This window comes from Procambarus clarkii, chromosome 4 (assembly GCF_040958095.1).
Source record: "Procambarus clarkii isolate CNS0578487 chromosome 4, FALCON_Pclarkii_2.0, whole genome shotgun sequence".
Classification (NCBI taxonomy): Eukaryota; Metazoa; Arthropoda; class Malacostraca; order Decapoda; family Cambaridae; genus Procambarus; species Procambarus clarkii.
This window is the reverse complement of record NC_091153.1, coordinates 4,964,971-4,991,390: the sequence shown is the minus strand read 5'-3', so window position 1 is coordinate 4,991,390 and position 26,420 is coordinate 4,964,971. Positions and strand designations below refer to the sequence as shown.

At 40.5% G+C, this 26,420-nt stretch overlaps 1 protein-coding gene across 2 annotated transcripts in view; it reads right to left on the bottom strand.

The window, feature by feature from the left end:
* dcma (decima) overlaps nt 1–24,826 on the bottom strand; it is a 443,230-nt gene extending 418,404 nt beyond the window's left edge. For both annotated transcript variants that reach the window (XR_006772134.2, XM_045733876.2), the window contains exons 1-2: nt 24,738–24,826; nt 13,838–14,528 (exon numbers count right to left, since the gene is read on the bottom strand). Coding sequence is in view for 1 of the 2 variants with exons in the window: in XM_045733876.2 (XP_045589832.1) it covers nt 13,838–13,903 (66 nt within the window). In the remaining variant the exon portion in view is untranslated. The remainder of the gene's footprint in view (nt 1–13,837; nt 14,529–24,737) is intronic.
* Between the last annotated feature and the right edge of the window lie 1,594 nt (nt 24,827–26,420).

The following is a 26,420-nucleotide window of genomic DNA, read 5'->3' as shown; positions in this document are numbered from 1 at the left end:
TTTTTTTCTTGTCACAATAAACATACTTGAACTTGATCTGTGTACTGCTGTTGCTGCTCTCTGCATACTCCAAAGGTGTCCTCATATTGCTATGTTTTGTGTTCTACAAGGGGTGTTGTGTATCTCCAAAATTACTATAATTTTCCATTTGTTATCAGAGTTTCCTTGATGTAGTCTGCGTATCCATTTGTATTTCTAGCTTTACATTATTAAAAATTTCACTTTCCGCTCATTAGGAGTGCAACTCCTTCTTCCTGTCTTTGTATCCTATCTACTATCATCCTATCATCCAGTGAAATACCTGTATTCCTGTGGAAATGTTGCACCTGAGATTATGATGCTCATATTGGTTTCCTCTGTTGCATAAATAACAGGTTATCTTTCTCAATCATTTCTTTTTATCTACTAAGCTCCAGTTGCAACTTCCTGTGTGTGTGTGTGTGTGTGTGTGTGTGTGTGTGTGTGTGTGTGTGTGTGTGTGTGTGTGTGTGTGTGTGTGTAACATGGTATTGTGGTAGAGTTGCATTGTTACCAAACACTTCACTACTCTCAGCAGCTCTATGCCAAGAGCATTTGAAAAGTCTAAACAGAAAAGTGCCTTTCTACGAACGACTTCGGCACAACTTACTGCACACCGAGAAAAGAATACTTTGATAAATGTAACAGCGTAATTGGGCAATTAACTTTTGTTAAAAAGAACTGCAATTATATCCTAGAAGTTTACCAAGGATAAAAATTTCCATTTCAACAAAAATTTAAACTTTGTTAATTTATTTTGTTAAGTCTTTGTTACTTAACATCGAAATATCACTTCGAAAAAAGTATTCGAAGGTCACTTTATAGGTTTGTTTACATTATTCGTCATAGTGTAAACATACTTATTATGAGTTGCAAATTGGCTATGGTATACGTTGCTCATCTGTCACTTTCAGACAACAAATAATCTTAACATACAACATCGATGTACACAATTTGTTGAACATTCATGAACATCACAGCTGCTGATGGTATCGCTAATTACCTGTCACTCACACTTTGCTCCAGTAATTGCCTATTGTTGCAATTTTTGGTATCATCGTGAACTGGCCCCCAGAACACTGGGTGGTAGTGATATCACTTAACGAGGATTGTGGTGGTTGTCGTGTCACTTAACGAGAAGGGGTAGTGGTTAACGTGTTAACGTGTAAAGGGTAGTGATTAACCACTTATCGAGAAGGATATTGGTGGCATGTTCATTGCATTGTGTTCATCCCACAAATTATAAAACTAAGTTTTGATATCTGTAGAGGGTTATCGTGAATGACTAGTAACAGTAGTAGAGAAACCTCATCATGACGATCGGGCCTCATCCCCCATGCGTGAAATGCACTCTGCCAGGCTGTTGGTGGTGGCAGCAGGCACAATTAGTAATACGACAGAGGTAACAGTGAGTGTCTCGGGCCATATTGAGATCTGGCAGCACAAGTTGAATTCAAATTAGATAAGTTTGGATTAAAAAAGATCTGGGCAAAAGCTAGTTTGGAAAATGGGCCTTTGATTAATGAGACTAATTGCCAGGTAGAGTAGGTAGAGTAATAGACTTAGATCTTTACTATTTTTTCTAGCAAAGGTTTTATATAAATATATATATATATATATATATATATATATATATATATATATATATATATATATATATATATATATATATATATATATATATATATATATATATATATATATATATATATATATATATCACCCTATATATATATATATATACCTGTTTTATTAAACAATCTCACTTTACCTAAGCATTCTGTACCCCCCTTGAACCTTTTACTGCGTACTCCGTTCTTTCTTCTGCTTGAAATATCGTCTACCAGCTCACTAATTACTACCGGTGTCTTCCAACACGTCCCTCATCAAACAACAGCACGTTAGCATATAATTAGCGCATTTGCTCGTCCAAATAATTAATATAATTAGCTCATTACGGGACTCAGCCCCGCGGGGCAAGGTCGGTCGTGGTGGGGGACTCTGAACTATGGCGTTGATGTGTGACTGGCTTCTCCTCTTTCAGGAAGGTCTTGTTCGCCTCCTCCTGATGGGGGTTGTGGGGTGGGGTTGTGGCGTGGGGTTGTGGGGTGGGGTTGTGGGGTGGGGTTGTGGCGTGGGGTTGTGGGGTGGGGTTGTGGGGTGGGGTTGTGGGGTCGTCAGTGGGGGTTTGATGCCCCAAGGCAGAGTGGGGGGTGTTTTTAGCTGTCTCCGTTCTCGTCTAGAGGGTTCTAATTGCCTCTTTTGTGTCAGGTTTTCTAACCAGACGTCCTGTGTGTGAGCGAAGAGGTTATTAATGGTGTCAGTTAGCATAACTTGGCCTAATATGCTCTTTGCGTCATATGATTATTAATTGCCTCATCTGTATTAGGGGGTTGATATCTGACACACTTGAGACACCCCTATTGACACCCTCTGTGTCAGGGGGCTCCTGACACCCTCTCAGTGTCAGGGGACTCCTGACACCCTCTCAGCGTCAGGGGGCTCCTGACACCCTCTCAGCGTCAGGGGGCTCCTGACACACCTCTCAGTGTCAGGGGGCTCCTGACACACCTCTCAGTGTCAGGGGGCTCCTGACATACCTCTCAGTGTCAGGGGGCTCCTGACACCCTCTCAACGTCAGGGGGGCTCCTGACACCCTCTCAACGTCAGGGGGGCTCCTGACACCCTCTCAACGTCAGGGGGCTCCTGACACCCTCTCAACGTCAGGGGGGCTCCTGACACCCTCTCAACGTCAGGGGGGCTCCTGACACCCTCTCAACGTCAGGGGGCTCCTGACACCCTCTCAACGTCAGGGGGCTCCTGACACCCTCTCAACGTCAGGGGGCTCCTGACACACCCTCTCAACGTCAGGGGGCTCCTGACACCCTCTCACCGTCAGGGGGGGCTCCTGACACCCTCTCAACGTCAGGGGGGGCTCCTGACACCCTCAACGTCAGGGGGGGCTCCTGACACCCTCAACGTCAGGGGGGGCTCCTGACACCCTCAACGTCAGGGGGGGCTCCTGACACCCTCAACGTCAGGGGGCTCCTGACACCCTCAACGTCAGGGGGCTCCTGACACCCTCAACGTCAGGGGGCTCCTGACACCCTCTCAACGTCAGGGGGGGCTCCTGACACCCTCAACGTCAGGGGGGGCTCCTGACACCCTCAACGTCAGGGGGGCTCCTGACACCCTCAACGTCAGGGGGCTCCTGACACCCTCAACGTCAGGGGGCTCCTGACACCCTCAACGTCAGGGGGGGCTCCTGACACCCTCAACGTCAGGGGGCTCCTGACACCCTCACCGTCAGGGGGCTCCTGGCCACGTCCCTCCACATTAGGAAACTGTTAACCTCTTCTCTTCCCGTCACGATTTTTTTTCGTGTGGGAGAAGTTAAGGCTTCTTTGGCACCTGTCTGGAGAGATAATTAATTACCTGGCAAATTACAGAGCGTCTTCCCAGACGCCTGTTTACTGGAGCCGAATAACACAACTGGTTAAAATAAAATCAAAATATCTTTCAAATTTCAAAAAATATTTATAGTTGTGTTGTGGTTATGTGAATCCCTAACCTTCTCCTCTTTTATAAATAGATTTTTTTTAATATAAAGCGGGAAGCCATCATCTATAACTCAATATGTATGTTGAGCAACATTAAGATATATCACAATCGACTTGAGAATGGTCCAGGACGGACCGAAACGTCGTCGTCCCTTCACTTTCTAGTGTGTGGTCTGGTCAACATACTTCAGCCACGTTATTGTGACTCCTCGCCTGCATCAATATGTATGCATACTGCTTATGAAATCTTTATAATATGATTTGTAATAGTCTTCAACAACCACGATGATATTCTATGTGCTGCGTGAGCAAGTTTTCACCCTTGTTAACGTACTCTTGGACCGGATTGATCAAGAACTTACGAGCTCATTTACGAGAGCTATTCCTCTCACCTCCATCATGTCGGCTTTGTCTGCATTCATTAAGCGGCTTACGATCCTCGAAGCACAACGAGGAGATCCTCACTACGAGGTTATTGGTGTTGCGAACGACTTCAATATGCTTCAGCACTCGCCAACTGTTAGGTAAACAGTGACCAAGCGACCGTGAGGGTGGTACAAGGAGGCTGAGAAGCGTGGGAGGGGTTATCTTGAGGTTATCTTGAGATGATTTCGGGGCTTTTTAGTGTCCCCGCGGCCCGGTCCTTGACCAGGCCTCCACCCCCAGGAAGCAGCCCGTGACAGCTGACTAACACCCAGGTACCTATTTTACTGCTAGATAACAGGAGCATAGGGTGAAAGATACTCTGCCCATTGTTTCTTGCCGGCGCCTAGGATCGAACCCAGGACCACAGGATCACAAGTTCAGCGTGCTGTCCGCTCGACCGACCGGGTCCAGCCGACCGGCTTCCCCAACCGGGTTGGGGAAGGAGATTCAGCTGAGAGTGGAGATGCGGAGCGCAAAGAATCCCAATAAATCCCAAGAATGAGGAGAGCTTACTGATACGATTTGGACTAATTGAATACATGGATGATGTATGGTTATCTTGAGATGATGTCGGGGCTTAGCGTCCACGCGGCCCTGTTCTTGACCAGGCCTTCTTTTTTTGTTTCACAGCCCCAGGAAGCAGCCCGTAGCAGCTGTCTAACTCCCAGGTACCTATTTACTGCTAGATAAACAAACGCATCAGGGGTGAAAGAAACTTTGCTCATTTGTTTCCGCCTCCACCGGGGATCGAACCCAGAATCTCAGTACTACGAATTCGAAGCGCTGTCCACTCAGCTTTCAGGCCCCCAGTGGTAAAGAAAGTATTTTCATGTGAATTAGAGGAAGGTAAAGGAAGACTGAGAAGAGAGCAGGAGGACAAAGCCAGCGTGAGTGTGCACCATAGTACAAACATTGACGTACTAAGCATTTACATAGTAGAACTTTGTACTATTAACTTCTAAGAGTCGGAACAAAATGAAGCTAAAAAAAATTAAATATTCCTAGGCCTAGTATAACACACATATATACTTTATTAGGCCTCAGATATCGGGAATTAGGCCTAGGAGGGTTAGATTAGTTTAGGTTGTCTTTGCAACATAAGTAGACAAATAGTTTTGGCCAACTTAATAGAACCGATTTCTACTATTTCTAAGTTCATTTTACGTCGGTATATGTACTATGGGTCTCATCGTTACTATAAGTACTCCCAAAACAGGAGGATGAGCTGATATAACGGAAGATTGAAAACAAAATAATGTTAATCAATTTTGTCTCACGCTCTAAGACAAATAGAGCCCGAGAAGGCGACACTCTGCAGCAGAAATATATTTGTGGTGTTTCTGGGGAACGTTAGATAGAGCCTGAAGAACGGCCCGAGGTGGGGAACGTTAGATAGAGCCTGAAGAACGGCCCGAGGTGGGGAACGTTAGATAGAGCCTGAAGAACGGCCCGAGGTGGGGAACGTTAGATAGAGCCTGAAGAACGGCCCGAGGTGGGGAACGTTAGATAGAGCCTGAAGAACGGCCCGAGGTGGGGAACGTTAGATAGAGCCTGAAGAACGGCCCGAGGTGAAGGGCACCTCACAGGCAACGTAACTACGTTCTCTTCTTTACACTGTTACCTTGTTATATCAGTGCATCAGAGTAACAATGGTAAAACATAAAGAGTTAAGTATAGTTACTGCATATAAATATTTAGAGAGTGTGTGTAGCGTAGTGAACTGGTCCACGTGTAATGAGTGGTGATGAGCTGGTCCTTGGAAAAGGAATTAGAGATAGAAAGCTCAAAATTAATTATATATAGACAATAAAAATATATATTAATGAAAACACCACGAAGGAAAAAGATAAAAATAAAAAAGTCTTCTCTGACATATTGTCCACTCCAATATATATATATATATATATATATATATATATATATATATATATATATATATATATATATATATATATATATATATATATATATATATATATATATATATATATATATTATAAAACGTCTCTTCAATATAAATAAAAATTCTACCCCCTAACATGTAGGTATAATTAGTCTTTTTGTTGAGAAAGGAAAATAGGAATAAACAAATAATATAATACCCATTGGTAGAATATATTTAATGAAATGATTTTTGGTTTATCAAGGATTTATTAATATTTATTACTAAACCAAAACTATATAGAATATATACATTATTTAATAAATGAAATTGGTAGTTTTTAGACGCACTATTAAGAATAATTTAATCTATATATAATTTGGTTTTTTATTTATGTTTCTTATTGCATTATGAATTTGAATTATTCTCATATTGCTTGTTGAATATCGTAACTGACTTCGTTATCCATTTTTTTTATATCTGACACCAATTTATTTTATTCAGCTGTGCAACACAATTCATTCTCCATTTCTGGTTCGCAGTGTTTCAGCCAGTCTTGCATATGAGTCACTAGTTGCTAGTTAAAGTGTGACACTAGTTAGCATGATAAGTGTGTCAGAAACTAGTCCCCAGCCGCCCCCTCTGTGACCTTAACTTCTTGCCAGCCTCAGTGTGTACTTTAGCTCTGCCGTAGTGGACTATTTACTAGTTTTAAACACCAGTGTGTCAGTGAATAGTTTTCTTTCACTAGTTTGTCAATCATTAGTTCCAGTCCCAAGTTTATTACTCACTAGTTCCCATCACAAATTTGTCAATCACTAGTTCCCATCACAAGTTTGTCAATCACTGGTTCCAGCCCCAAGTTTGTTAATCACTAGTTGACATCCCAAATTTGTCAATCACTAGTTCCCATCGCAAGTTTACCAATCACCAGTTCCCAATTCCAGTATGCCAATCACCATTTGGTTTGGATGACTCCAGAGCAGAAACTGAGGGTAAGGTTGGAAAATATTTCAGAATAAGTCAGCTTCTCTGTCGTTGAGTCCCCAGAGTGTCAGTACGAGTCAGAGTGTCGTCGAGGGAGGTAGTCAGCGGCGTCGCTCTGGTGGATTTCGTTCGAGTTTGATTATTTTTGCCTTCACATTCCTTCTGTTTCCGAGTATATTTGTTTTGTTTTACAATATTGAGCCGTTTTTTAACTCTCGTTTAACATTAACTTAATGTTAAACTTACTTTTAGCGACAACTACATCATATTAATGATATACTTGTGAAATTTCAATTATGTTTCGACAATCCTTGTATTTATCTTGACAAGATCATATTTGTTTATTAAAAGTCTTGAAAGAGTATTGTCTTTAATAATTTCTCTGTGAATATTTAATATTCATAATTTCCATGTTTGGATAGTTTTTTCAATTTATTTTCTTGTTGTTTGCTGGTATTTAATGTTATGTATTAATTATTTATATTTTATAAATAATTTGACACAGGAAATATTCTGCAACTATAGTTTTGAGTGGTGAGTTAAAGGCCGCCTTTGCTACTCCAGTTTTGTCCAGTGTGTAAAGGATAGTCTCTGCTAGACCAGTGTTAAATTGAGTGTGGAATGCAGCCTATGCAACTCAAGTGTTGTCTAGCATGTAAAAGGCAGCCTTTGAAGCTCTAGAGATGTCTGGCAATGAATGGCAGCCTCGTCAACCCAGTGTTATCTAGCTTATAGAAGGCAGCTTTAGCAACCATAGAGATAAATAGCGTCGAAGGTAGCCTCTATATCCGGAAAAACCGCAGGTATATAGAAGCTATCTTCAATATACCAGCATCATCACTGGCACTCTAGTAGGTAGCCACTACCTACCCGAGTGGTCTAGTAGGTAGACATCTAGAGATGCTGGCACTCAAGAGGCCAAAACATCATCCCACATGCCATCTAGGCACTCTGGAGACTAGACTCTAGAGAGCCATATAGTATTTCAAAGAAAAAAAAGAGTTAACATAAGCGGAATTAAGTCCGAGTGGGGCACCGTTGTTAGTGGAGTTCCTCACGTCTCTCTCTATCCTAAGACCTCACTTGTGTACTGTGTACATAATTGATTTTGACTCGGGATATGTTTAGATTCAGGAAAGACCTCGGGAAATACTCCTATGGAGACGCAGGTCTTGATTCATGTAACGCAGCGTTAACATAAGAGGAAGGAGGGGGGGGGGGTCGCTGGACTGTTTCAGGCGTCAGTTAGATGTGTAGATGAATTGCTTTGGGTGGATATGAATAAAAGATGAATCGTTTATGCTGGATAGATCTTCTGCAATTTTATTGGTCCTTCTGTTCTTATGCAACTAGTTTGTTGGTTAGAGTGTGAAAGGCAGCCTCTGCAACCATTGTGAAGACTAGAATTTGAGAGTCAGTATTTGCATTGATGGTATAGATCAGCGTGCGGAAGGCAGCCATTGCAACTATTGAGATGAAGCGAGTGTGGAAATCAGCCTCTGCAACCCCAGCTTTGGCTAGAGCTTGGAAGGCAGCCTCTGCAACCCCAGCTTTGGCTAGAGCTTGGAAGGCAGCCTCTGCAACCTTAATGTTGAGCAGAGTTGTGGAAGGCAGCCAACGCAACCCCAATGTTGACTAGCGCTGGGGTGTTAAAGAGAGCTCGGGGAGTGGCGGACGCCCTTAAGAGAACTTATCTCTCCTCCCGGAGTCTTCCCAACACCGTTACACAACACTTTAGAGAGGATCAGAGCCTCTGGCTCGGGCAAAACCGTACATTCAGATCCTATTGATTTATATAATCCCTCTACTGAGGTACACTTTTATCTAAATATTTCTTGTATATATATATTATTGAATATGACAAAATGAGTGAGATAAACGATTCTAACACGAATCTTCTCTCTATATATACACGCATTCAAAAAGGATAGGGGTGGTAGGAGAAGAAAATATCAAAGTGTTCAGTGAGGATCCACAAGGTCTGCTCTGCGTACTCTTTATTTTCTTCTCCGAGGTTATGGGTCCCTACACTTGCACCAGACGTGGTACCCCTTTTAGGTATATATATATATATATATATATATATAACTGAAAACTCACACCCCAGAAGTGACTCGAACCCATACTCCCAGATGCCACGCAACTGGTATGTACAAGACGCCTTAATCCACTTGACCATCACGACCGGACATAATGAGGTGATAGCCGAGGCTATTTGAACCACCCCACCGCCGGCACTCGGATAGTAATCTTGGGCATAGCATTTTACCAAATCACCTCATTCTTTGGGGCACACGTGAGGAACACAAATGCGAACAAGCCTGAATGGTCCCCAGGACAATATGCAACTGAAAACTCACACCCCAGATGTGACTCGAACCCATACTCCCAGATGCCACGCAACTGGTATGTACAAGACGCCTTAATCCACTTGACCATCACGACCGGACATAATGAGGTGATAGCCGAGGCTATTTGAACCACCCCACCGCCGGCACTCGGATAGTAATCTTGGGCATAGCATTTTACCAAATCACCTCATTCTTTGGAGCACACGTGAGGAACACAAATGCGAACAAGCCTGAATGGTCCCCAGGACAATATGCAACTGAAAACTCACACCCCAGATGTGACTCGAACCCATACTCCCAGATGCCACGCAACTGGTATGTACAAGACGCCTTAATCCACTTGACCATCACGACCGGACATAATGAGGTGATAGCCGAGGCTATTTGAACCACCCCACCGCCGGCACTCGGATAGTAATCTTGGGCATAGCATTTTACCAAATCACCTCATTCTTTGGGGCACACGTGAGGAACACAAATGCGAACAAGCCTGAATGGTCCCCAGGACAATATGCAACTGAAAACTCACACCCCAGAAGTGACTCGAACCCATACTCCCAGATGCCACGCAACTGGTATGTACAAGACGCCTTAATCCACTTGACCATCACGACCGGACATAATGAGGTGATAGCCGAGGCTATTTGAACCACCCCACCGCCGGCACTCGGATAGTAATCTTGGGCATAGCATTTTACCAAATCACCTCATTCTTTGGGGCACACGTGAGGAACACAAATGCGAACAAGCCTGAATGGTCCCCAGGACAATATGCAACTGAAAACTCACACCCCAGAAGTGACTCGAACCCATACTCCCAGATGCCATGCAACTGGTATGTACAAGACGCCTTAATCCACTTGACCATCACGACCGGACATAATGAGGTGATAGCCGAGGCTATTTGAACCACCCCACCGCCGGCACTCGGATAGTAATCTTGGGCATAGCATTTTACCAAATCACCTCATTCTTTGGGGCACACGTGAGGAACACAAATGCGAACAAGCCTGAATGGTCCCCAGGACAAGATTACTATCCGAGTGCCGGCGGTGGGGTGGTTCAAATAGCCTCGGCTATCACCTCATTATGTCCGGTCGTGATGGTCAAGTGGATTAAGGCGTCTTGTACATACCAGTTGCGTGGCATCTGGGAGTATGGGTTCGAGTCACTTCTGGGGTGTGAGTTTTCAGTTGCATATTGTCCTGGGGACCATTCAGGCTTGTTCGCATTTGTGTTCCTCACGTGTGCCCCAAAGAATGAGGTGATTTGGTAAAATGCTATGCCCAAGATTACTATCCGAGTGCCGGCGGTGGGGTGGTTCAAATAGCCTCGGCTATCACCTCATTATGTCCGGTCGTGATGGTCAAGTGGATTAAGGCGTCTTGTACATACCAGTTGCGTGGCATCTGGGAGTATGGGTTCGAGTCACTTCTGGGGTGTGAGTTTTCAGTTGCATATTGTCCTGGGGACCATTCAGGCTTGTTCGCATTTGTGTTCCTCACGTGTGCCCCAAAGAATGAGGTGATTTGGTAAAATGCTATGCCCAAGATTACTATCCGAGTGCCGGCGGTGGGGTGGTTCAAATAGCCTCGGCTATCACCTCATTATGTCCGGTCGTGATGGTCAAGTGGATTAAGGCGTCTTGTACATACCAGTTGCGTGGCATCTGGGAGTATGGGTTCGAGTCACTTCTGGGGTGTGAGTTTTCAGTTGCATATTGTCCTGGGGACCATTCAGGCTTGTTCGCATATATATATATATATATATATATATATATATATATATATATATATATATATATATATATATATATATTACTGGTTATATATATAACACTGGTTATATATTATATATATATATATATATCGAGGGGCCTCGTAGCCTGGTGGATAGCGCGCAGGACTCGTAATTCTGTGGCGCGGGTTCGATTCCCGCACGAGGCAGAAACAAATGGGCAAAGTTTCTTTCACCCTGAATGCCCCTGTTACCTAGCAGTAAATAGGTACCTGGGAGTTAGTCAGCTGTCACGGGCTGCTTCCTGGGGGTGGAGGCCTGGTCGAGGACCGGGCCGCGGGGACACTAAAGCCCCGAAATCATCTCAAGATCTCAAGATAACCCCTAAATATATATATATATATATATATATATATATATATATATATATATATATATATATATATATATATATATATATATATATATATATATATATATATATTCTCAATTATATAATTAATATATTGCTTCAATATATTAATAATATTGTTACTAAATAAGCAATATGAAGAAAAATAAATTCTTCAGTCATAAGCAAATAATTTTCTTCTTTGTATTGTAATTGAATATCAATAGATGAAAAATAAATATTAAAAATATATATATTTTGTCCAGAAGAATAACACACATTTCCCCATTCACCGTCTCAAACCCTACTGACAAGCACTCAATTATCTTCAATTGATCTTGTGTTAAATGGCTTGCGTGTTTATCCTCCAAGGAGCTCTGAGCCTATTGGCTTTCGAGACAGGGCGTGTCCTTAACAACGAAAATCTATAACGAATTGTATCGTCAACAGCGAACTTACTAAAAGATGTTTTGTGTGGCTCCATTGACACCTTGTTGACAGGCGAGAAGTCACAATAACGTGGCTAAAGTATGTTGACCAAACCACACACTAGAAGGTGAAGGGACGACGACGTTTCGGTCCGTCCTGGACCATTCTCAAGTCGATTGTGAATGGTCCAGGACGGACCGATACGTCTTCGTCCCGTCACCTTCTAGTGTGTGGTCTGCTCAACACCATGTTGACGTTCGTAATACACACAACAGGCGATTGACTGTTGTTAACTCCACGAATTAATGATGATCACGGTCGACAGACCATGAAAGCAAAGTGGTGACAGGAGGGATGGTAATAGAATGATGATAGATAGGGTGGAATAATAGTGTAATAAGGGATGATAATAAAATGGTGATAGATTGGTGTTCTCTCTCGCTCTTATTCTCTCTCTCTCTCTCACTCTCTTTATCTATCTCTCTGATCATCTCTTTCCCTCACTTCTCACGCACCCTCTTCCCAATCATCGTAACAAAAAGTATGTCCCATCTAACTAAAGGTTTTTAAATCAATGACTGAAATTATTACTTCCTAAACTCATACTAAAGTCTACGGACTCGAGGCAGACTATTTCACTTTAAAATTGAAATGGTGGAAATTGCACCTGATACCTGGTTGATGGGGTTCTGGGAGTTCTTCTACTCCCAAGCCCGGCCCGAGGCCAGGCTTGACTTGTGAGAGCTTGGTCCACCAGGCTGTTGCTTGGAGCGGCCCGCAGGCCCACGATGGAATGACATTGGGGCAGTTCCTCTCCTCAAGGAGGATGACCTCTGACCCCCGTCCCACGAAACACCAGATAAATCACCATTAATCCTGAAGAGTTTCATGATTTTGGCCTTCTACCTCGGACAGAAAGGCAGACAGACAGACAGAAAAATAGACAGTCATTCCCTGTAATAGATATAGATGAGGAACCAGGATGTACACGGGTCTCTGTCATTTTATCTCTCTGTCTGACTCTCTTAATCTGTCTGTCTGTCTCTTTCCAATCGTTTCTCCCTGGCTCTCTCCTTCCCATTATAATTACTTCCCTTCCTTCAATGCTCTCTCCCTTCCATTCCCCCTCCTTTTAAGTCTTCCTCCCTTTCTCCAACTTTCATCCACTTTATCCCTTCCTCCATCCTATTTTCCCTTCTTCCCATTCTCCTTTCTTACCATTTTCCTTTCCATACTCCTTTTTTACCTCCATCCCATTCCTCATTCCATCAATTCTCCTTCCATCATTTCCGCCCTTCTATTCTCGCACCCTATCGTTCTCCCTCCCTCCCATTCATCTTCCATTCTCTCTTCCTTCCATTCTCCCTCTATTCCATCTTCCTTACCTCCCAACCTGCTTCCCTCCTGTTTCTGCCCTTGTCCTCCCTACCATTCTCCCAGTAGGCAAAATATGTTCGAATAACGTTAGATCAACGTTGAATTAACGTTATCGAGGTTCAATAAACGTTATGAACGTTCAACGTTGATAAGTTGGAGCTTGTCTTATTATACCATGCAGGGTGACTGGTGGGGCCATTGAACTCTTCCCTGTGAAGCTTAGTGTGAGCTCTTTTTTGCATCTCTTTCAGACCTCTAATGGGGGGGACCCTTTGAAGTCTGAAATGATCGTTTTTTGGCCAATAGCGATTCTTCCCTTGTTCAAAACATTACAATTATTGTCACGCAAACAATGTCCTGATGAGAGAGTTGCATTTTTGGGGGCTCTTATAACTATAGTAAAATATAATATCCCCGCCTCGTAACACATATATATTAAACACTAAGCCATATATGAATCAAACACAAAGTCATATATATATGAAACACAAAGCCAACCTATAATTAGCATCTTCCGTAACTCCTGATATTTTCTCAAACATCGGATACGACCCCTGCCACATCGGATACGAGCCGCGAATCATCGGATACGACCCGTTTCACGTCAGATACGACACGCGACCCACCGGATACGACCCGTTTCACACCGGATACATCACTCACAAAACGGAACACTTACCTTAGTAATCTTCTCCGCATTGTGGCTTCCGTCATCATTCCGGATCTCGACACTGGACATCGTCATGATTGCTGGTGTTTTTCGGTAACCGGCCACGAGACAGAAACACCGGGATCCGTTGCTTCGGCTGGTAACCGGACTTTCTGTCCGCTCACTCCAACAGAGCCACTTAATAATGCCAATTTTCACTATTTTTATTTTTCACTTAACCATGTCCTTCCCTATTTGTATCTCTAATAGGTGATCTACTGATTTAAACATTCTTCATATCACAATGGTGGAGATCATGTCTGCTTTATTTGTAAACAAATCAATTTATTTATCTAAAAAAAACAATTTTGTATTTCCTTTTTCCTTGGATCCAGTAATATAATTTAAAGGCAATATTCTTTCACGAGTTTTTTCTCGATCGCCTCATTTTTCAGGCACACGATTCACAGATAGGAGCAGCGCCCCCTTGTATCAGCTGTGTCGCCCCTGCCAGACACACTCGCACTCAAGGTAGAAAATTGTCTAAAAATATTAAATAAATGAAACAAAACACTCCTGCATCTCTCTCTCTCTTTCTTTTCCAACACTTTCCAACAATCGACAAAAAGATCACATGTTTGTTTCAATTATTTTTGTAATAGATTCACCACTTGAAAAGTTTATTGGTGGGTTTGTGTCGGGGGAAAAGCATGCTCCCCCTCTGTAAATATATGGGAAATTTGTAATAAACTTCAATAAGTGTTGTTATGATATCTCACAGTGAAGAAAAAGCGATCATATGGGATCTATTTTGTTAATTATAAGAAGAGAATTATGAGTGGGAGGAAAGAGCCAAAGCCATTACGACTATATAGCACTTGAAAGGGGGTCAGGATAAGGATTTGGGATGGGACGGGAGAAAGGAATGGTGTCCAGCCACTTGGTGAACGGTCGGGGATTGAACGCAGATCAGCATGAAGCAAGACCTGCATATAATCTTAAAATAAGATTATATGTTAATAATAGCTTCAACATTGGGAAACATCAATAAATAAAGATCTAACAACAAGTATAATTATGGTAATAATAATAATGATGAAATCTACGAGGACTGTGTGGTGGATGCGAACTACGACCCCGGCATTGCAAGTCACGTACACTACCACTGGACCCACAACATGATTTTTGTGAACTGAACCGCTTTTCCAGGGGGGAGAGTACGTGACTGGCAAAGCTGAGGTCGAAGGTTCGCGCCCCCATCACAGCCGTCGTGGATTTTTTCATTGATATAAATCACGTTAGAGTGATTTCTGTGGGTTAATAATTATTTTCGTGGTTCCCCAAAATACATTTTCCCAGCGGCCGCAGATATCCGGACAGCCGGATGGAATCACATTGTACAGGGGATTCTCGGGTGACGGAGTGGCCGGATCTAAAGAGACTCCACCTCGGAAATCCTCAACCGGCTCGGCCCATGTGGCCTCACGGCTTATTTTGGCCCCGGGGGATATTATTCGACCCAGAGATTTTTCCAATTTTTTTTTTCTGATGGGGTCCGGAATATGAGTAGTGTTCGTTCAAGAAATATATTACAAGCGTTCGACCGTATATAGAAAATATATATACCCTATACGAAATAATTATATTTGATAAGACACACTTGCAGTAGGAGGAAAACATTTTCAGGGGAAAAGATTTCTATCATTTGATCATTGACTCAGAAGCAATAGTCAATTTATATATTTTGTTCTCTGGGGGACTAAACTGTCACCCAATTTATTATTTTATCTATTCTGAAGTACCAGCATTCCCATGAAGACAAATTCGCTGTTCTGACAACTACTTTACTGCCATTTTTGACGACCGTAGCGTCAAAATTTCATTGCTTTAGTGAAATGAAAAACACCGAAAAATTAACGTTTTCTTGGGCTCCGCATCGGCCTCTAGTGTTCGGATAGGCTCGTACGCTGTACGCTCGGACGGATAGGCCAAACCACTGATAATCAGACGGTTATCAAACCAACAGAATGGACTATCGACTGAACATTTCTTCCACACAATCTATATAGATACAGCATTCAATCGTTTAAAATAGCAGGAGGAAACTTATTAAAGTCCAGTATGGTGAGAGGATAAAAACTAATTAAATTCCCCTACGGTGACAGGAGAGAGTTTATTTGGTTCCTATACGGTGAACGGATTAAACTTATTAAAATCCTGTATTGCGGCGGAAAGAAGCCTTTTCAGTTCCTGTGTGGTGGTAGGAGGAATGTAAATAAATTTCCTGTACGGTGGATGGAGAAAGCCTAATTAATTCCGGTACGGTGGTAGTAGAAGGGGAAATAATCGCAAATAATTTAATAATTTCAGCGTGCGATCGTGTGCCGTCATTCAGGTGGTGCTCAAGTATGTGTGTTCTATGATCACTAATCATATAAGATCAGTACTTTTATGTATATATATATATATATATATATATATATATATATATATATATATATATATATATATATATATATATATATATATATATATGTCGTACCTAGTAGCCAGAACTCACTTTTCAGCCTACAATGCAAGGCCCGATTTTCCTAATAAGCCAAGTTTTCATGAAATAATATATTTTCTCTAATTTTTTTCTTATGAAATGATAAAGCAACCCATTTCATTATGTAAGAGGTGAATTTTTTTTTATTGGAGTTAAAATTAACGTAGATATATGACCGAACCTAACCTATCTTTATAGGTTAGGTTAGGTTAGGTAGCCGAAAAAGTTAGGTTTGGTTAGGTTAGGTAGGTTAGGTAGTCGAAAAGCAATTAATTTATGAAAACTTGGCTTATTAGGCAAATCGGGCCTTGCATAGTAGGCTCAGAAGTGAGTTCTGGCTACTAGGTACGACATATATATATATATATATATATATATATATATATATATATATATATATATATATATATATATATATATATATATATATATATAGACATATGTCGTACCTAGTAGCAGGAATGTACTTCTCGGCCTACTATGCAAGGCCCAATTTGCCTAATAAGCCAAGTTTTCCTGAATTAATATATTTTCTGTAATTTTTTTCTTATTAAATGATAAAGCTACCCATTTCATTATGTATGAGGTAATTTTTTTTATTGGAGTTAAAATTAACGTAGATATATGACCGAACCTAACCAACCCAACCTAACCTAACCTAACCTATCTTTATAGGTTAGGTTAGGTTAGGTAGCCGAAAAAGTTAGGTAAGGGTAGGTTAGGTTGGTTAGGTAGTCGAAAAACAATTAATTCGTGAAAAATTGGCTTAATATGCAAATTGGGCCTTGCATAGTAGGCTGAGAAGTGCGTTCTGGCTACTAGGTACGACATATATATATATATATATATATATATATATATATATATATATATATATATATATATATATATATATATATATATATATATATATATATATATATATATATATATATATATATATATTGATTATTAGTTTTTTATTAATTGTTGATTTTTCATTGGTTGCAAATTATGGTTTCAGGTGTTTCTTATGCTTTTTTTAACGAAGCATATTTTTTCTTCCTATTCGTTGCAAAGGCAACAGTTAAGTGTTGCAGTTGAGAGACCAATGCAGTTTATTAGTTTTAAGCATGTAAATGAACAAGTTAATTCACTCAATTTCTTGCAGATTTCAGAAACTCTGACAAGTTTATTTTGGTATAGCTCATTTTCAAAATTTAAAACTGGCTTTGTTATTTTAGAATTTTATGAGACCCCCAAAGATCTTTTTAGTCAATATAGGTCAAATTTATGGAGACAATATCTGCAATAGTATGTCCATCTTTATTTTTTGAGGACCTTATTTATTTTTCACATTAAATGTTTTAAATATTTTTGACACTCTAATTACAATAACAAATAAGAAAGTGAGATTTGAAGAGTTAACTAAATGCTTTAAATGAACCGTTTATCCTTATTATCTGGTTGAAGCCAGAGCCTAAATAAAGGGAATTAAATAAAGATAAGATGATCGTCAGGAGAAGGGCTTAGCCAGAATGATTTTACAGCCCTTGCAAGGACGTGAGGACAAGGAGCTGCCAGGATGGAGAAAGGGAATATTTCCCAACCATTCTGACTATAAGAAAATGAGCTCCGCCGCTTCAAGAAGCAAGGTCGTTGCCCTGCAGAAAGGTCTAAGGTGAGATAGTCTTCTGTGGAAAATTCTGAGCCCGGCTATATAATAGAACTTTTGAAAGGATCCGAGGATAAGGAACTTGAGTGTGAAAGGAAGCATAGAATCTTGGATCATGGCGGATACACATGTTGGAGGAACTTTTCTATATCTTTGATATGACTCTGAATGGATTCTTTTTCAATATTTTTCTTTTCGTCTGAATTGATTCTTCCTTTCGTTTTGCCACCGTGCTTTTATCTGCAGGTATGTGGACTCATCCACCCTTCTCTTATCGCACTCACGTCTCGTTTATCCTCTCATCTCATTCACTCCTCTCTTCTATTTGCTTCTCCATCCTTCTCCATCTCTCTCTCCTCATTTCCCTCCTGTTTTATTTCATCCCCCAACTCCTATTCTCTCTCATCCTAATTCTATTTCCTTCTCATTTCCACCCACTCATCCAATTACCTTTAATAGGCTTGCCTCACCTTTCTTCCTTTACCTCTTTATACCTTCTCTTCTTCCTTCCTTCCTGCTACCTCTCACCACCAACCACTTCCTACTCTAATTGCCAATTTCTCCATTAGCCGTCTCCCCGACCAACACATACCTTCTCAAGAAACCTTCTACCCCTCTTGCCTATTCTCCTCCCCCTAGAATCCCACGTGTTTACTCCGCTTTCCACACCACCTCCCCCCACCGTAATGTTCCAGTCACTCTTTATCTCTCTCTCACAATTCTCACACACTCTCTCCATCACCACTATCTCCTCTCTGTTGCCACTTATTTCACTATTCACGCGTTTCTCTTCTGCCAGTTTCTACTCTTTTTGGCCACCACCTCTAACCTCCCTATTCATTAGACTCTAGCCACTAGTCTCAGTGTAACGTGAACTAGTGCCTTTGGTGGAAGTGTTTCCAAATGTGTTTTTGCCACTGGATGAATGGATTCGCTGATGGGTGGCACTCAGTTCTTCCCAGGTTTTGTTGCAGCTTTGCCACACATTAATAGCCAAAATCAGGACACTAAAAGATGCAGTACGTCGACCGACGGAATGACAGGGATTATCGAAAGGATGAGGAGATATCAGTGGAAAATGCAAGGGGGAGACCGCGCTACGTTTCCGCGCTAAGGTTTGGTGATGGTGCCGGTTAAAGGCATTTAGGTATTTCATGTGCAGGCGATGAGTCACAATAACGTGGCTGAACTATGTTGACCAATCCACACACTAGAAGGTGAAGGGACGACGACGTTTCGGCCCGTCCTGAATCATTCTCAAGTCGATTGTGTGAATGGTCCAGGATGGACCCAAACGTCGTCGTCCGTTCATTTTCTAGTGAGTGGATTGGTTAACCTAGGTATTACATATTCATGAACGTACCTATTCCTTAGTGCAATCATATTAATTAACAAATGGATTTCGTTCCTCAGCAAGAACTCTATTTAAACGAGGGATGAGATGATGACCTGAGTGGACATGTTGGAAGAAGTTAATATGACCTTTAACTGCCTGGGGACTAAACGTCTGGGTGTGGACATGAGCAATACAAAAGTAGCAGCAGAGGACGTTATGGTGACGTTGTATAAGTACCTTCATGTGAGAGGCATTATACACCTAGAGGTATCTTCATGAAACCGGTATCTTTCTCGTAAAGATATCCTCGCATGAAAGATACGATTGAAACCGTCGTACGACAAGTGCCTTCTTGCAACAAGTGTTTGCCTGATGAAAGCATCAATGACTCAAACAAAAGCACGGTCCTCTTCCAGAGTTTGATAATGGTAGCTTGGTGTCAAGGGCCTTGTGTCGTGCTGCTTTGGGGCTACTAAATTATATACTAATAAGAGTTTAACCTCATCTAAGCGTAGTTCCTAAGCTGTGCAAGGGTACATGGAGCTGATTTTGAAATGAACAAATCAACAATCTCATCTAATTTACATTTTATTAACTGAACACAAATAATAGCACAAATAATTACAGAAGGAACCAAATCCAGTGACTCTACGTGAGTCATAAATGAGGAGTTTGCATTAAGTTAATTATCGTGTTATTTAGCATTCCATAGTATGGATATCCTGTGACCATTATTTCATGACCCGATTCCCAAGGTCAAAATCTATTTAGAAGTTAGAAGTTAGAATATTTAGAAGTTAGAGAATATCATCCATGGTTTATGTCACTAGATAAGTTGTCAACTGATCAATACTCTCGGTATGATACTAGATTGATCACCAAGCTTACTGTACTGATACCTGACCTCCAAGTTACACGCCCCCCCCCCTCACCAATCTTACCAGATAAACTTCCCCATCAACCATTACATCCACTTACCAGCCACCCCCATTAACCTGCACTCTTGCTATCCCCCTACCTTGCCTTTAGCAACCCTTATGATTACTCCATATTATTCCCTGGAATCTCCCTTCCTGCCCCTTTGTCTGCCAGCCCCCTTAGCACCCTTTGAAAGCCCTGTAATAGCCCTCTAACAGCACCCTCCGTGTGCATCCTGGCCCCATTACTTGCGAAACTCCTCTTCCTCTACACCAAGGTGCGATAACTCAATTGCATGTCATCCATTATCACAATGCCAATCATTGTCTGTAAGCCCAATTAGCCTACCACCTAGATGTCAATGGTCTATTACCCATTTCCCACTTGGCAGACATATATCTACTGCATAGCCTGACCATGTCATACAAGTCACTCTACATGCATGGCGTTTGGGTCCCCACTTAACTCTAATTCATTCTTCCTGTCTACCATTCTGGTCTTAAACATTTGCCACTTAGTATCCCGCTGTTTGGTTCCCCAAACAGCGGGATACTCCCCGCGGCGTGCTAAAATACTTCCCCTTTCAGCCGCTCTGTGCTCGTCATACAGTCTCACTCACGGTGCCAGACTCTCCTTGTCTGTAACTCACTTTACATCCCATCCATGTTATCAGTCTCTCTCAGAGCATCCAGGCACACTATCAGTCATCCAACCCTCCGCAGCTCTGCCACTCAAATCCTGTTCCTGATCTCGTAGCTTCACTTACGGCCGCCAATCTCACCATCTGCTGCCATGCAAGACATATTACCATCCTGACTTCTGACTGCTTTCTTTTCTGGTTCGCCCTCAATATCACCTTGTACCAAAAAATTATATATGTTTAAAAATACATTGAAAGATTTATTTTACTTAAATCCGGAGCATTTGCTATTAACGAAAGTATACTATTCTTTGATAAGGTGTAATTATAATGCTCTATAATAATGATAGAAAATTTGGTGAGTGAGTTAGAGGAACGTTTTATATATATTACGAAGGAATCACACTATTAGTTCTAGTATGATATAAATCCACAAGGGCCGTGACAAGGATTCGAACCTGCGTCCTGGACCATCCCAGACGCTGCCTTAATCGACTGAGCTACATGGTCAAAAGAGTTGAAATCGAAGTTCTACTGAACTTACTGGACCTTGCAGCCTCTCCGAGACACAAACCAGAGTTTTACACAAATGATGCATCATCGTGATGCATCACGCTATTGTGATTTCTGTGTGTAGTATGATACATTTTACCAAACAAGGCAAGATAATTATATCTATTTAAGAGATAGAAAAATATATGTGCAAAATGGTTGGAATGAATATGAGATCAGAATGAAAGATTAGTCACAACTCAGTGTACCCATATGGGATCGAACGCTGATCTTGAAAGTAGCAAAACCGTAGCTGTACCAACTAGTCTAAGTGGGGACAAAAATAATCCATTCCATATTGGGCCGAGAAAATGGCGGACAGGACAGACGCAACACAGCTTTAAACATATCTGGAAGCAGCAGTACCCAAGACTCTTAAATGTGCATGACCTTGCTTCGCTCCCATTCAGTCCTAGCTAATCCTGACTTAACAAATCAATGAACACTACTCATCCATTACTCAATTATGCAGTTATATTCACTATTCAAGCCATCGTTATTCTTCATGCACCAACAATATTTAATCCCTTCTTCCTCCTCCCATTCTACTACATGATTACAATTGATAAATTGTAAATTTATCAATTGTAACCTACAATTTATCGAAATCTTTCGTCCCATTTCCTATATTCTCACTACTCTCCCTCGAGTACATCTATAGTAACACTTTTATCCGCACTCATACTATTGACACCTCAAACCCTCGAATCTGTCGACAGGAACATGACCATCTACCATCATTAGCCAGCATAGACAACTCACTATATGGAAGAAGAGCTCATGACCCCCTAACTTACTCAGGAAGAACCTCTTCCGAATCATATAAGTCCTTGAAAGGAACATACGTCATAGATATATTTACATACCCACATTGGGATGTCCAGACCCCACGAGGTCAACGAATATGTAAGACGAGGAACATTATTTTTAAAGTAAATGACGATACATAAACATTAAGATTCTCATAGTTTCTTAATTCAACTCTATCATCGCCAGAGATATCCTGACCAAAGAAAAACCCGAAATAATCGATAGAAACGAGTAATTTAGGAGGTTACTACAAGGCAGACGTAATATATATGAAATACACATTCAAGTATATTCAGGCAGTATATTCTATGGTATGTTCACCCATCTTCAAGACCAAAACTTTGGTCTTAAAGATCTTGAATTTCTAGCTCAAATAACACCTGCTTCCTCAACCGTCCATTGAGAATGCTGAACAAAATATATAATTTCTCTCTATTGGGAAGCATCTCAAGTTATATATGTATATATATATATATATATATATATATATATATATATATATATATATATATCATAATATACCCTTTCGTGACATGCATAAGGCTTGATAAATTGTTAAACTGAACTTAAGATGGTTAATAAATCAACTTTCTTTCTAAATGAAAAAGAATATAACTCTTTCGGTCATATTCAACAACACATACCTACAAAAAAGACTGCTTTCAAAATTACTATAACCAAACATCTGTGGAGAATTGAAATGAAAGATTAAATATTTATATGACTCAACATGAGTTAAAAACACCAAAATAAGTTTATTTTTATCAAGGGACACAAGACCAAACACTCTTCTAGACAGAAGACGAAATTAACTAACAAACAATATAGTGTAAGACTCACAGACGTTCAAATCAGATCTCGTTTTAGTAATATGGAAGAATTTCAGAATATTAAGGTTTAATCTAACGGAACGGGACGTTATAACAATGCAGTCGCTGTAGGTGAAAGGGCGATTCGTGGTTCTACAATGACCACGTATTACAGAGGAAGCAGCTTACCAGAGGAAGAAAATCTATGTGATTCGAGATGCCCAAAACGTCCAAAAATGAGGTATTGTGAGGAGGCGATTAATCTGATTAATCTTTGTATATGCCTCGTTCCTATTTACGTCCCCTATTCTTCTCCCATTTATGCCCTATTCTTCCTTTACGATGTCTTCCTCAGCTTTTGGATTTATGCACTTGACCTTCTTAATGGTATAAATCTACTAAGCCTAGCACTCTCCCTACGGGGTCACCATAGCCCGTGCTACGTGGACATTTCGTTCTGAGGAGCTAAATCTAAAACAACAACAACAGCACTCTCACATCACTTGAGAATGATCCATGTAGGTTCGAAACGTTGTGTAAATATATAATAAATGTAATATACTGTATGGTTAATTGTTTCTTTTTCTTCACCTCGAACAAAGATGACATTTGGAGAAAACCTCTTCTCCAAATTAAAAAAAAAAAAATGAAAATAATCAATTCAGAATATGCAGTCATATTGAATTATAGATATATAAATGAAAAACCTATATATATATATATATATATATATGTATATATATATATATATATATATATATATATATATATATATATATATATATATATATATATATATATATATATATATATATATATATATATATACATATATATATATATATATATATATATATATATATATATATGTATATATATATATATATATATATATATATATATATATATATATATATATATATATATATATATATAATGTAAACTGAATTGCGATGAACCGCTGCACGATTCACTCCAGCTTTCACTTCTATATTGATATATGTTGTTCGTAAATTGAATTCACATCTAAACGTTTCGTTCATATATTTTTCCTTTTTATTTTAATATAATATTATAATGATAACTTTAATACGACTAAAATGATTTGAAGTGTTGTTTAGTTTTAACAAAATAAATCAATATAATAGTTAATGACTTCAATTGCTTTTGACTTTTCTCAAATAAAAAATAACTTGTAATAGTGTCCATTGATACTCATTTCTTTCCTAATATTGGAGTACATTTTTAGCTTAATGTATCACATCTGATACACATCAATAACATTATCATCCAACTAACATACAATTGCCACCATTAACTTTGAACACTATTTAATATCATTTCAGATTCCTGCGCATGATCTACACATCAATTGTAAAAAGTTTGCTATTGTGATTTTAGGACTTTATGCCTTTACTAGAAAAATCTTCAACTCCTACAACATAGGTTTATGAAGCGGAAAACGTTTCTTATATATATATATATTAACAAATAGATGCGATACTCATTAGTATCAATCTAACATATATTAATTCAAATATTAATATTTCTTCACTGATTTAAAACACATTTTCTTTTATCACACAAAAACACTTTTCACTTTAATTCTATGGATGATGAATGAATTTCCACGATATATGGGAGGTATATTTCCAAGACCAACTTGGCGCAAAAAATCCTGGAAGCGCAGGTTGGGAGTGGTGGGCAGGGAGGGAGCGGAGCGGAGCGTCACTGTGCATCCCTCCCCGCGGCCAGTGAGACACTGACCGTCTCCATTTGCGTCTACCCTCACAGGTAACACGGGTGCCACTTATTGTTTTTTTCCTTGCCTTTAAAAGGACTACGTGATGACTGTCAATTACAGCGGCCATTATATAATTACCAGATCAAGAAAGGACTAACGATTGATGGTTCTTTACGCTTGACCTCAATTTGTTTTCGACTCAATTATTTGATAAAACTACCCGAACTTGTAATTACGAAAGATAATACATGAACTCTGTATAGCTTCCATTTGCCTAACTAAATAGATAATAGCTTACATTCCAAATAAAGGAATGTATGAAAGATAAACACCATAAACAATGGTGGAAAAGCTGATGATATGCAGGCGATGAGTCACAATAAAGTGGCTAAAGTATGTTGACCAGGCCACACACTAGAAGGTGAAGGGACGACGACGTTTCGGTCCGTCCTGGACCATTAACAATCGACTTGAGATTGGTCCAGGACGGACCGAAACGTCGTCGTCCCTTCACCTTCTAGTGTGTGGTCTGGTCAACAGTTGATGGTATGGTATCAGCTGCTTCACCTGTCGCTCTTCAAGTCTAGGTGTGACCAGACACATGCTGGCTTCCCAGAAGGTCACACCCACTTTCCTTCTCCTTGGACAAAAGCACGTTTGTCCGAGCTGAATCCAATCTTAGCATCCTCAGACTCCTCGACTCCTACTCTCTCTCTCTCTCTCTCTCTCTCTCTCTCTCTCTCTCTCTCTCTCTCTCTCTCTCTCTCTCTCTCTCTCTCTCTCTCTCTCTCTCTCTCTCTCTCTCTCTCTCTCTCCCTCTCTCTCTCTCTCTCTCTCTCTCTCTCTCTCTCTCTCTCTCTCTCTCTCTCTCTCTCTCTCTCTCTCCCTCTCTCTCTCTCTCTCTCTCTCTCTCTCTCTCTCTCTCTCTCTCTCTCTCTCTCTCTCTCTCTCTCTCTCTCTCCCCCGACATCCAAAAAGAGTTATTTCTAGATCATCCTGAATATGAATAGATATTGCAGAGGGATGAATCTTGAGAGGAGAGATTAGCATGAATGAACTAGACCAGTTCCAACCTCTAGTCGCCTAAAAAGTAGCGAATTTTTGTACCTCAGAATACAGTTTTATGGATTACTTAATATCAATGTATTTTTATTTTGTTGTTAATTTTTGCAACCTTGAGGGTTTCTATTTGACGTTATATACCAATGCAAATCATTTTGAGGCAATGGAGTGACTTGAACTCGCAATCTGGTGATTCCCAGACGCCTGTCTTAACCGACTCGGCCACGATGGTACAATAGATGATCAACCGAGAACTGTAGTGACTTCTCTGGTGGGTTACGGAGGCCCAAGAACCTTACGGAACAACAGCGAACACTTTCCGAGTGTGTAGAATGACGCAACCTGTCTGGACTCCCCTGGTTCACTCGGTACAACTTTCCTTCGCTAAATCAATAATGTTCAACAAGAGACATTGATCACGTCTCAAGATGTTCCATGTGTCAGTATGATTATGCTTGTGTTCGATGGCTTGTTGTCTGTGATAATGTGTGTGTGTGTGTGTGTGTGTGTGTGTGTGTGTGTGTGTGTGTGTGTGTGTGT